The sequence below is a fragment of the Haliotis cracherodii genome, unplaced genomic scaffold (assembly GCF_022045235.1).
Source record: "Haliotis cracherodii isolate W230 unplaced genomic scaffold, xgHalCrac1.p SCAF_3, whole genome shotgun sequence".
Taxonomy (NCBI): Eukaryota; Metazoa; Mollusca; class Gastropoda; order Lepetellida; family Haliotidae; genus Haliotis; species Haliotis cracherodii.
Window position 1 is genome coordinate 59,773,133 of NW_027266286.1, and position 14,025 is coordinate 59,787,157.

The window sequence follows — 14,025 nt, forward strand, 5'->3', positions numbered from 1 at the left end:
GGGGCGGTCGTGTAGCCTAGAGGTTAAAACGTTCGCCCGTCACGCCGAAGACCCAGGTTCGATTCCCGACATGGGTACAATATGTGAAGCCCATTTCTGATGTCCCCCTCCGTGATATTGCTGGCATATTGCGAAAAACGGCGTAAAACCATACTCACTCACTCACTCATTCTGTTTTACAGTTATGTAGCCAAACAGATGCATTGACAAAAATACATAAATCATAAAACAATGCCTTCCGTCTCTTTTGTGGAAAATATAAATGAAAACGATTAATTACTTTACGTCAATCATCTAAACTTTGTCCCGAGCCCCGCTCCACAAAGCCATCTCAGAGCTAAGACCAGCGACCATTAACTTTACCATGACTGAGATAGTCATTAGGGCTAATTAGTTCGCTTAGTTATTCGGTTAATTTTTATTGAATGATGTCTTAGATTATATCTAAAGAAATATTTGTTGATCCGGTGAGTGCATTGCATTGGCAAACGTAACATAAGCAAATTAATGGAAACTAACAGTTAACTGACGGTGTGCTAAGTCAACAGGATTCCCTAGTTACCGTTGACAGTGGTATAGCGAAGGACGACCTTGAACTTCATTGCGCATACATTTCCACTTCCGCATAAATCACGTGACAATGTAGCTAGTTAGCGGGATGCTCGGATATATTTAGGAAATGTCATTTCTGTCAAACGGTGATACAAGCGTTCTTCTCAAAGGTAAGAACTGAAATTTTGTGACCCGGTAGATCACAGTCTACATATGATGCTACGGAAATGTCACGTTTCTGTGGGCTGAAGGGAGTTCACAAGCGGCTATCGTCTGTTAGGCTAGTGCGTTACCCGTCTCAACATCTATCGCCGTTGGATCGATACAATTTTCATGAGTAATGAAGACAGTTTCCAGGACGAAAGCTGAGAATACGGTGGGTTTTACCGAGATAATTCGAAGAGATGACCTCACATCGTGTATGACATCACGGTCGCGACTGTCCTGCATTAGAAATGACATTAACCGCTGTCGTCTGCCACAGTGTTTACATCTGACAGCAGTTACCTGTGGTTGTCACAAGACGGTTATGTTGATATCATCATATTACTCATATGTGGATTAACATTCCAGTGTAGGAACTCTGTCAGAAGCTAAAACTCCAATTGAAACGAATACTTGGTAGTACAAGTATACATTATGACTTGTGTGCAGTGTATCGAACATAGCTCACCTTTCTACGTTTCCGAATGTTTAGCCCACTTGGGATTTGTTGATTTATGTATGTGACCTGGAAGAGAGTGTCATATCTTACCCATCATGCTCATGCTATCAGCCACTGGATTGTCAAACCTGTGATATCCTACTGAAAGGCAAGACTATATTTGCATATTAGTTAATTTTGGTGAAGAAAATAATGTTCCTTCTTTCAAGACTTCAATTGCATACATGTGTAGGTGTCAGAAATATATTTCATGTTTTGTCTTGACATAGGTTAGTAGATTGGACACTTGCAAATAGATCTTGATATATATCATGTTGTCTTGAAATAGATCAATGGATTACAGATTTGCATTATAGATACAGAAAAGGGAAATGCCTGTATGCATAGCTTGATATTCAAAGGCTTAATATTGGCAATATTGTGATCTTTAAATATACTCTTCCACAATTCACTTACAATACTTACAGCATATTTTAAGGTTGAGCAGGATGGCAGACACTGAAGAAACGAGAGTGGAAAATCTTAATTACCAGGTCACATTTGGCCACTGACTGGCTAACAGTAACAGCATTGTATGCAGACAAACGCAGCAGGTTTCTAATCACACCAATCAACAGTAGTGGAAGTTTGTAGAAATCTTAATCTAAATCTAAATCTAAATTATCAGTTCATCACAGGCAGTCATCAAGAAAACTATCGTCAGACCGTCTAATCATTCACACATGACAGTTATTAAACACAAGGTAGTGTCATCATCACTAAAGTGACAAAACTGACTGATTTTGAGAACTTAAAAGAAAAATCAGCTAAATTAAAACAAATTCTATTTCATAATAATGACAGTAAATATCATGATGAGTATTTTATTCATAATATTCAGACTGTCTTGCAAAACATAATAATTAAATCATCGCGAGAAGGAGAAAAGGAAGTTTTTTCTTTGGTGGCTTTTTAACCTTTCGTGTGTTCACTTAGATTATTTTGAAATGACAAGAAACATGACTGTCTAGATATTTTGCACAGTTTAGTTTTTCCCAAAGCTGAACTCTTCAATTACAGTGCATTTTCTCTAAAGTTTCCAAACTGCCTTTTTGATCCATCATTCTTAATATACCGTCAGAGAGCCTCTTAAGAAAAGGCAAAATGATATCTTTATTATGCTGGATAAATCCATCACTTTGTGTTTAACATGCTCAGTGTGGGTACATCTATGGGCTTGGAAAGTTACCAGGGTAGCTTAGATTTAGATTTAGTTAGAACACCAGCCCAAAGTGTGAACACTGCCGACTTGATGCTGTCATAACCTGACAATTACATCACCATGATTATGCTCTGCCATGTCTATTATTGTCTTACTATATGGTTAAACTGTTGTGACTGGTGGAACCGATGTTTGCTTTTTGATCCCTGTTTTCAGCTGGTTTAGGCGAAGTACAGTTTAGCTAGTGTGAATGAATGAGTTATTATTGATTCACATTGATTAGGAAAATAACAGTCCTTGGAATTATTTGCTTGCCTTAATTGCAGCTTTAGCTTGACATGTTTAGTTTGTAATGTACAACATGTAAAATATTTGGCACTATCTAAACTTACCAAAATGCGTCAGCCCCATTGTAGAGATATCCATCAACATGATCAAGTGGCATTGTGTGTTCATGATCAAGTGAGTTGATATTTGTTTTTTTCTTATTTTTAATATATTACCTCACAATGAATAGAACTAGTTTTGGAGTTGTTGAAAAAACACAGTTGTTGTCGTGATCAAAATAATTTGAGTCATGTCGACATTATATACATAATGTGCAGACTGGTTTTAGTCACTGCAAGTGTATAACTCAGAGATGCTATCTGATTAGTGCTAGGGATATCGGCGCACTTTATGTGAATACATTGAATTGAATGTGGTGAATGATGATATTGCATAGCTCTTGCTCACATGTAGGCGAACAGCACTCAACTGCCAGTGGATCAGCTTACAGTGGATCCTCTACTTTTGAACATGTTCAGCAAATTTGCTTCACATTGAATCAAGCTGCATCATTGATGTTGGGGGAGGTTGCAGCATCTCATATCATGGTGTGTATCAGTATGTTTGTTGCATGACAAGGAATTAATGGCCGCCAGTTCTCAGTCTGGTATCCCAGGACTCGGGTATCGTATGAGTGATCAACTGGACAGTGGTGTCATTTGGTCAGTTGGTGTAGGATCCAAGTCTCGAGGGTGAGAAGCTCATTGTGAGCAGCTACAATGGTGGGAATAGATCCAATAACTAGCGTGGGTTCCCTCCCTACAGGATCTATTGATCCACGATGCTTGTGGTGCTGACGCAGGCAAGTCAGGCTTGGGAGAGGAACGTTATTAGAATTCCGTCAATCGCTTCAACTATGGCATTCAGTGATTAACTGCAGTAGAATATGTCTGCCCATAACCAATATCAGTCTTCATTGTATGCTTATATAGTCTGACTGACAGAATCTTTTATATGTTCTCCATGTATGTATACTGGCCGATGTTGCATAACTTGTCATATCGGCTGTTAAACATGTTTCAACATATTTCATTCTGTGTATAAATCTGTGCATCTGCTGAATCAAGGCATATGAAAGTGTCTTATCTTTTTGGCAATATGGTAGAAGATCTATACGTGTTGGAATATTGGATTGCCCCTAATAAATACCAGGCTCTTTAAGGTCATCCTCAGAAGTAGGATCATCAGGTTTACCCATCCCAGGTCTTTCAGAATTCGACTTTTACCATATTTGCCGTAATAAGTGCCCTGTGCACTTTGTACATTTACAAAGTGGAGAATGTGAACAAACTAGGTCTGGGACGGGTAACTCAGGTACTCAGGTCAGGTGCGTACTGAGTAGGAGGCCCGTGAAGATGCCGGGGTATAATAGGTCATCAGCAACCCATACTTGCCATGAAAGGCGACTTACGGGATTGGGTGGTAAGGCTTGCTGACTTGGTTGATGCATGTCATCGATCCCAATTGCAGGGATCGATGCTCATGATATTAATCACTGGATTGTCTGGTCCAGACTCGATTATTTACAGACCGCTGTCATATAGCTGGAATATTGCTTAGTGCGGCGTTAAACAACAACCAATCAACCAACCAACTGAGTAGGACCCAGATATCCACTACCCGGATATATTGTTGAGGGACAAATCTTGAAATCTGTAGTGATTTTATCATGTTTATTGGTAGATTTATACTGTAAAAAACATCATGTACATTATTGACAAATGATAGGATTTTATTATCATGATTACACAAAGTTGGACACCTTCATTTATTTTTTTACCTTTACCTGCTTCTCCTTCACATCAGTAAATATAGATTTTTTTTTTTTTGTGTAAGGAACAGGTGGCCTATTGTCAAAGCTGTCTTAGCTAAGACAAATCTTAGCAACTTACAACAAAAGCTTACCACACTTACTCACATTGACAGCCTCTGACCTGTGATTAGTATATGGAATAAGCTCACATGTCTAGATGTTTCCGAAATATTCTGAAAAGATGATGTCATGACAACGTGTAGCACCTATAGATATTGTGATATCTGTTAGCTAAAGGTTATATGGTTCGTCCTCTTCTACGACACTGATTGGCCCACAACTACCGAGTGCTTTGAGAGCATGGTGAAGTGTCTCTATATTTCATTGGCAGCTCAACCAAAGTGTTCTGTTTGCTGGCACTACATCTGTGATAAACTGGAAATAGGAACCTGTTGTCATGGTTATGAGAGCAAGGTGAAGAGTGAGTGACATTACAGCTTTATTTTTATAAAAGGCACATGAAATTTTTTAGTCTGGACGTCAAAATGAGTGGTTGTTAATGTTTGATGACACACAAAATTGCCAGTTCAAAATATTACACAATAACCACGCAGACTGTTCTCATGGATAATGAAATGCAATATGTCAATTTCAGCCTTACAGACAAGGGCCCAATTCCACAAAGGGATCTTAGCGCTTAGGTGATAGTAACTCAAACTTTAACACAGGCTTAGGATCATTGTAGCACTAAGATCACTTTGTGGAACGGGGCCCTGGTCTGTTAATTGGTACACTTAAATCAATTACCGGTAGGTACCAGTAAGAAGAATACTTTTGACTTATAAAACTCAGAAATAATTGTGCTTGACATTCATCACTGGATTGATATAATAATCATCATAATTATGAGGTACATGTATTTAAGTTGAAAATGTGATTTCAAAGTGTGCCTTTAGGGCACTGGGAACTATTATTAGTGTGAATTTAACAGCACCATGGACAAGGAATGTCCAACCCTGAAGTACCTACACTTTAAACGGTTATCTGTTCATAGATAATTTGGCAACAATAGTAAACACTTGACTGATGCTACTCTCATACTTTGTAATAAATTCCTTTTAGTGACATTTTACTTCTATTCTCTCTCGACCCGTGAAGATTCCGGGATAGAATAGGTCTTCAGCAACCCATGCTTGCCGTAAAAGGCAACTATGCTTGTCGTAAAAGGCGACTAACGTCATCGATCCCAATTGCAAGGATCAATGCTCATGATATCAATCACTGGATTGTCTGGTCCAGACTTGATTATTTAAAGACCGCCGTCATATAGCTGGAATATTGCAGAGTGCGGCGTTAAACAACAAACCAACTACTTCTATTCTCAGTGGTGATTCAATCATTTGTCACATGTACAACTGAGCCCTGAGATGAAATGAGATGAGGCCATACCTTCTTATCAGCTGCTGCGGTTGTTATGCACAAGACTGATGTTGCCTGTGTTGTGTCATGTTTACAGGTCGGGGTCAGCCATGTTGTGTCACAATCCTGTCTTCACAAGATGTGTGGCAATGTGCTCATTTTTGTAATGTAACATTGTTGTATTGAATTTGTAATGTTGTACCATTGTATCAGTTTTTAGTGTTGTAATGTTGCAGTCGTGCAGGTTTGTTTCAGTGTTGTAGCATTGGTTTTGTAGTGTTGTTGCAGTGTTGTGTAAAGTTGGTTTTGTAGTTTTGTTGTAGCATTGGTGTTGTATGGTTTTTGTAACATTATTGTTTTAGTCTTGTAACATTGTTATAGTGTTGTAGCATTGTTGTTTTAGTCTTGTAACATTGTTATAGTGTTGTAGCATTGTTGTATAGTTGCAGCATTGTTGTGTTAGTCTTGTGACATTGTTACAGTGTTGTGGCATTGTTGTATAGTTGCAGCATTGTTGTAGTGTTGGAGCATTGTTATAGTGTTGTAACATTGTTGTATTGTTGTGCCATTGTTTTAGTCTCATCTCATTGTTGTAGTGTTGGAGCATTGTTATAGTGTTGTAGCATTGTTGTAGTGATGTAACATTGTTGTTATTGAGCTGGACGATTCATGAACAAATGACACAGACCTGAGCCTCAGACACTGAAATATTTGAATCTGCCGTGTTTTAAAACTATAGATGCATGTATTGTTGTAGTTGACAAGGGAGGTTGGAGTAGCATGTTTAGCCCACAGTATCTACTGGCTGGCGTATATATGGACTTGACGAGATATGGCAGGTTAGGGAACTTGGACTAATTATACTGTTGACACTGAGTGACAATTCGTAATAAGAGAAACACAGGATGTGAGATAATAACTATTTACTCCTGTACTGTCTGGTTTGACAATATGTAAAAGTATATTATAGAAATATGCTTCCTTGTGCCTTTTGTTTATTTTTGGTCTGCAGAAATAACCACGTCATGAAACTATTGCGAATGTGTGTCACTCGCAGTTTTTGCAGTATTTTCCTGTTCGCAAAACTTTCCAGACTTACAGTAAACAAGTTTATTTAAAACAAACCGCTTGATGCCAGTCGTCCGGTGTGCCTGAATCATGGTAATTTTCACACTAAAATGATCCAAACAAATCATTGCACTTTGTGTAGTATTGTGACTCACAAGTGTTGCATTTCGTATTGTAGACTTATTGTACTACAACAGTATTGGGACTTGAGTTGAAAAAAAAAAGTAGGGTTTTGCACCACAATATACCAGCAATATCACGACAGCAGACAACAAATGTGGGCTTCACACATTACCGGTATACCTGAGAGGAATCAAACCTGGCTCTTCAATGACAAGCAAACGCTCTAACTATCTAAGGTTACCCCGTTGTCTCCTGTGAAGCTCCACAACATGTGCTGGCATGCTGATTATCACACCCTGCTCTGGGCTCATCAGTGCTCATCACGAACAAAGACATGACAAGCCATACTATTATAAGGCAATAACAGTTTGAGTGTTTGTTTTCATCAGAATTGTTGCAATTTCCCCCCACTCTTATTTGAATGTTTTTAGGGGGCTGCTCTTGTGTTTCAGATGATCGTGATGATGCTTTGTCATTGCCTGATGACCTTGTTCAAGATAAAACATTATCTTCGCAGGAAAATAACTCTCAAACAAGGCTCTTTACCTGCTTAAAGCAAAAGAACCAAATTCAATGAACCCAGTTACTCTAAATGTTGTTTGTTTTTTTATGCCGCAGACAGATATATTTCAGCTGTATGGCGATGGCATGATGTAAGGAGTGTTGGCCAGATAGTCCAGTGGTTGACATTTCGAGTATTGTTTCATGCCATCAGGATGTGGTAACACGCAATGCTGTCGTGTTATGGTAACACACAATACCTTCGAGTTTGGATAACAAGCCGTGCGATCGGGGTGCGGTGATACTCAATGCTGTCGTATTATGATAACACACAATACTGTCGGGGTGGGATAACAAGCCGTGCCATCGGGGTGTGGTGATACTCAATGCTGTCGTGTTATGGTAACACACAATACCGTCGGGGTGGGATAACAAGCCGTGCCATCGGGGTGTGGTGATACTCAATGCTGTCGTGTTATGATAACACGCAATACTGTCGTGGTGGGATAACAAGCTGTGCCATCGGGGTGTGGTGATACTCAATGCTGTCATGTTATGATAACACGCAATACTGTCGTGGTGGGATAACAAGCCGTGTCATCGGGGTGTGGTGATACTCAATGCTGTCGTGTTATGATAACACGCAATACTGTCGTGGTGGGATAACAAGCCGTGTCATCGGGGTGTGGTGATACTCAATGCTGTCGTGTTATGATAACACACAATACTGTCGTGGTGGGATAACAAGCTGTGTCATCGGGGTGTGGTGATACTCAATGCTGTCGTGTTATGGTAACACACAATACCGTCGGGGTGGGATAACAAGCCGTGCCATCGGGGTGTGGTGATACTCAATGCTGTCGTGTTATGATAACACGCAATACCGTCGGGGTGGGATAACAAGCCGTGCCATCGGGGTGTGGTGATACTCAATGCTGTCGTGTTATGGTAACACACAATACCGTCGGGGTGGGATAACAAGCCGTGCCATCGGGGTGTGGTGATACTCAATGCTGTCGTGTTATGATAACACACAATACCGTTGGGGTCAGGGGTCAATTTAGCTGTTGGCCAGTGGCGAGTTAAAATTACGAAAGACTTGCTGAAATAAAAGGTAGATGGTCCATCTGGCTAGTCATGAATCAAGTAATTTCGATGAGAAAATATTTATGATCGGAAGAGGTCGTGTGAATGGTTAACTCAAAAATCATCTCGCTAGAATGACACAAGCGGCAGACATTTTGTAATGTTCTGTACAACAGCAACATCTTTATTTGCTCAAAAAATCTCCATGAAATGAACCAAATGGAAGCCGAGATTTTTTAATCTCAGAGTGCAGGAAATGACGTTTTCTGGCCAGTTAGTTTTGAGAAGGGCCAGTAACTTTAGAAAGCAACAAGCCCTGATGGCTACATACAAATTTGTTGTTAAATCTAACCCTGCAGGGTGGGATAACACACAAAACAGTCAGGGTTTGGTAACACAATGCCATCAGGTATGATAACACATAATACCATCGGGGTATGTCATGGGGGGTATGACAACACAATGACACAATCGCTGAGCTTGACATGCCTGACTGATCATGCACTGATCTGATTTACTCAGCTCGGGATCCATTTTCTTCCTGGTTTCTATGGGGTTACCCTCAATGTTTGCATGAATAATGAATTGTTATTATCATTATACAGTAATGCATCCATGAATTTGGTGTATCTGCTATATCCCAAACATATCGGGGTCCGTAAAAATCGTATGTTCCCTAGGGTCATATCACGTCACAAGATAACAGTGTATTGTTTCCGTCATCCGGATGGCATTGTTGACGTCATTCAAATCTTATTGTGACATGAGGTCAGAATGACATCACACTAGAAACGATGTTATAGCTGAAGATTGTTGATTGTGGTTCAACTGCTGTTGTGTCTTGCTTTCCTAGAAGGTTAACACTAAAATTTATCTCTGTATGTAAACAATGGGAAGCATCTTCTTTGGTAATAAATAGAATATGACACTCGTGCCTGAATTATGGTATTTCCATCACTCGCTCGGAAAATACCGTAATTTAGACGCTCGTGTTGTAAACATAGTATGACATGAACACTCATATAATATCCTCTCTCTATGTACATATGTATTGTAGTATATCCCTGTAATGATGTTTAAATGTATCATGGTATATTCACGTAATGTTGTATACATGTATTGTGGTATATTCACATTATGATATATACATGTATTCTATTTCCATGTAATGATGTATACATGTGTTATATATTCAAGTACTGAAGTATATGCTGTGTTTCCAGGTTGTGGGGGATGAGAGGTGGCTGTGAGCAGACACAATGTTTGAGAGTGTGGTGGCCAACCTCCTCAACAAGTACTTTGGGAAGTACATCCAGAACCTCGACGCCAGCAACCTCAACGTCAGCATCCTCCAGGGTACGTAGTGTCTGTGTCAGAACAGTTGTGTCCAGTGCTAAGATTCCCAGGGCATGGACCATATTGATCCCATGACAGTATCTTCTTTCTTGATCCCATGTTCAGACTACCTTAGAAGGAAAGATTAACCAAACAAAGATGTTTTGTAGGATATAATAGGCAGAGTGTGGATCATGCAGGCTGGGGCAATAAGCAAGATCCTTCGAACCCCCACAGACCCCCTACAAGTTGCATACAGACCATATCGCAGGTCAAGTTGCCCTCAGCTGTGCAGACAGGACCCAAAGCAAAAATATTGTCAGTCCCCCCACAGAAACAGCATGCAGAAGAATTTGGGCTCCCGCTGTAGTTAGCAGGCAGCCAATTTAGTATCGTACTACACCAGCATGGTGTTTAACTAAAGCCCCTATCTGCACCTTGCCAAACAGTGGTGCACAAAATGTATGAAGACATTACCCACACTGCTGACTTCCACATTATATTACAGTTGAGGTAAATTATGATATGGAAGGAAGTTTGGGACTAGGGAAGAAAAAAAAAATTATGCGCCTCCCCCAAAGTGAAATTACATATTTACCAGGAACTCTATTTGGAGTGTGGAACCTTTACTCAGTAATAGACAATGTCCTGCACACATTTGTTTTAGAATTGTTAAAAGCCATAGAATTCTAAGTGTTCTTAGAATTAAGTGACATGATGTCATTGAGGTATTTCCACAAATCACAAATACTTGAGTCATTTGAACAAATTTTTTATGCACACCCAAAGCCATCTATGACAATATTTTTATGTACAACAATCGGGAAGGATGCACCTTCCTATGCTGCCGTAAAGAGGTGGGTAGAAGAGTTTAAGCACGGCAGAGAGGGCCTTGAAGACGAGCCCCGTCCTGGAAGGCAATGATCCAGAGAATACACAATATGTTGTAGATCGACCAGCGAATGATAAAGTGTCACAATTTCACAAATTCAGTAAGCATTTCCCAGGAGAGAGTGCATTCCATTATCACAGAATCCCAATCCAGCTCTGTTTGAAGCTGATCCACACAGATTCTTGCAACAATTTGTGACCATGGATGAAGCCTTGGTTAACCACTTCCAACCTGATTTCAAATAACAAACAACTCAGTGGAGGCATTTGACATATCACTACCAAAGAAGGCAAAGCCTATCACAGCCTTAGAAATTGGCCTTAGTCCTGTAGTCCTTGCCAAACTGCCCAATTGTGAAGGTATCATAAGTAGAAATTTGCCATTTTTAAGGGCTTTGCTATATGTTACCATTATAAGGACTAGTGGACTAAAACTGTTTGTTTCTACCGCTGCTATCCCATCATCTGGATAGGTTATGGCCTCCATGATCTGGGATGGTGAGAGCGTCATCTGCTGGACAGGTTTCCAAAAGGCCAGACAATAAACGGGGCATATTATGAAGCAGTTTGAGGCTGGATGAGATTATGACAAAGAGATGTTGGGAGCTGAGAAGAGGTGTGGATTTGAACTACAGCACCACCTTTTTTTGCTGATCTGGCTCCGTCAGACTTCCATCTGTTTCCCAAATATGAATAAAGCTCTAGCCAAACACCATGAATATTGACATCATAGCAGCTGCGGAGAACTGTTTGGACAGCCAGGAGAAGGACGTCTATGAAACTGGGATAAAATCCCTTCAACCTCATTGGCAAAATTTTTGACTGTATCATTGTGGAAGGGGAGTATGTTGAAAACTAAGTCATCTTAATGTCTTTAGGTCAAGACTTTCTATGTGATGCTGAGAACTTATCAATGAACCCATAAATAATACATGCCTTTACATGTACCTGTGAAGCCTAGGGAGGTATTAACCATTATTCACTTAAAGGAAGGTATTGATTATAATTCACCATAAGGAAGGAATTGAGTATAAATCACCTCTACATGTTCCTGTGAATCCTTGGATGGTATTGATTATATTACACTCTTACATGTAAATATGAAGGGAGGTATTGATATCGATGCACTCGTACATGTACCTATCAAGCCTAGGAAGGTATTGACTATAAATTAGAATGTTCCTAAGAAAGGTATTGCTTATAATGCTCTTGCGGAAGGTATTGATTATAATTCACCTCAAGGAAGGTATTGATTATAATTCACCTTAAGGAAGGTATTGATTATAATGCACTCCTACATGTACCTGTCAAGCCTAGGAAGGTATTGATTATAATTCAACTCAAGGAAGGTATTGATTACAATGCACTTAAGGAAGGTATTGATTAGAATTCACCTTAAGGGAGGTATTGATTATAATGCACTCCAACATGTACCTGTCAAGCCTAGGAAGGTATTGATTATAATGCACCTAAGAAAGGTATTGCTTATAACGCACTTACAGAAGGTATTGATAATAATTCACCTCAAGGAAGGTATTGATTAGAATGCACTTAAGGAAGATATTCATTAAAATTCACCTTAAGGAAGGTATTAATAATAATGCACTCCAACATGTACCTGTCAAGCCTAGGAAGGTATTGATTATATTGCACCTATAGAAGATATTGATTATAATGCATGTACCTCCCTATATTTTCTTGTCTATGCATCTGTTGACATGGTAAAGGTGAGATTAATAATCTCGAAACTGAAGGTGTGTTTTCTTTGCTGATATAGTTTGGTGTTATCATGGTTAAGCCATTAGTTTTTTAGTTGTTGGATCACAAATGATTTATGTTAGAAGTCAGAGAAGGGAATATATATATAATTTTTTTTTGAAAGCTTACATCAGGATAATGACTTATAGGACGGGAAAATAATAAGAGAAAAAAAAGATTTCACTACCATTGGTGCCATTGTCTGCTGGAACCTTTGTTTCTTCTTGGAGACAAGGGAATTAATTTCGACAAAGTCTGTGTATCAAGGACATGGAACAAAACTCTTTATTATGCAAGGCATTTTGCAATGACACATCGACTGAACAACTTAGGGAAATATTAATGTCAAACCGAGCTTCATAAGTTTAATAGATGATTTTTTTTAAAAACACTGTGTAATCTCAAAACAAATCAACTTGTATCAAAAATGAAGTCTAAATTTGGATTATGATTTTTTGATTTTGGAGAAATGAGGGTCGTGGATCCATGATCCAACAAATGACATAATAATAGCCTTATACAATGTTCTGTGTGATATAAGCTCTGTTAACGTGTTATATATGTTCTGTTTGCTTGCTCAGGTGATGCAGAGTTCACAGATCTACAGCTGAGGCCAGAGGCATTGGTAAGTGTCAGTTCTGTGTTATTTCAGCTGTACACATGGTACACAAGCTGTGCAGGCTGAGAAATGCCTCCACCTATTACAAAACATTCATAAAGAAGTAAATGATAATTGTTGGTGACATGCTACATGGAATAAGCAAATATGATATGATATAACACCAGTGTGAACATGATGAAGGGACTGTTTACTTAGTTACTGTGTTGACAAGGATGTGTTGACACATTAGTCAGAGGGATGACTGATTTATGATTTGGGACTGATTAATTTAGTCCTTGTTTGAAAACATTTTTTTATCACTGGACCTGCTAGATGTACTGAATAAATATGTTCTGAACTAAACTAAATTAAACTAAATTATACTAAACTAAACTAAATAGAGAATCTCACCCAAGTGTCTTTTGATACTAAATTATCAATGAGTGATGATATATTTGATATCAAAGGACATGAGGGTGAGATTTTATTTATCATACAACATCATTCTTCCAACTTTTTCAGTTTGTAGTTAGTAATGAGCAGTGTCATATGTGTAAAAAGTACTGGTAACAGCTTCAGTAGCAGAGCCATTAGTGATGTCATTTGATAGTGACGTCATGGTAACCAATGACATCACAATGGTCTGCAAAGCATTATGATGCAATTTCATTGCAGCGATATCGACACTGTAGATATCGCTTGAACTCACCAAAGCCATATCTTTCTGTGGGAGCCAGTTTTGGATG

At 39.1% G+C, this 14,025-nt stretch overlaps 1 protein-coding gene across 1 annotated transcript in view; it reads left to right on the forward strand.

Moving 5' to 3' along the window:
• Nucleotides 1-639: 639 nt before the first annotated feature.
• The window catches only part of LOC139473885 (intermembrane lipid transfer protein VPS13A-like), a 142,649-nt gene continuing 129,263 nt past the window's right edge, over nucleotides 640-14,025 (forward strand). Inside the window, exons 1-3 of the mRNA XM_071256675.1 lie at nucleotides 640-722; nucleotides 9,918-10,050; nucleotides 13,260-13,303. Of these exons, the coding sequence (XP_071112776.1) occupies nucleotides 9,954-10,050; nucleotides 13,260-13,303 (141 nt within the window). The 5' untranslated portion in view covers nucleotides 640-722; nucleotides 9,918-9,953. The remainder of the gene's footprint in view (nucleotides 723-9,917; nucleotides 10,051-13,259; nucleotides 13,304-14,025) is intronic.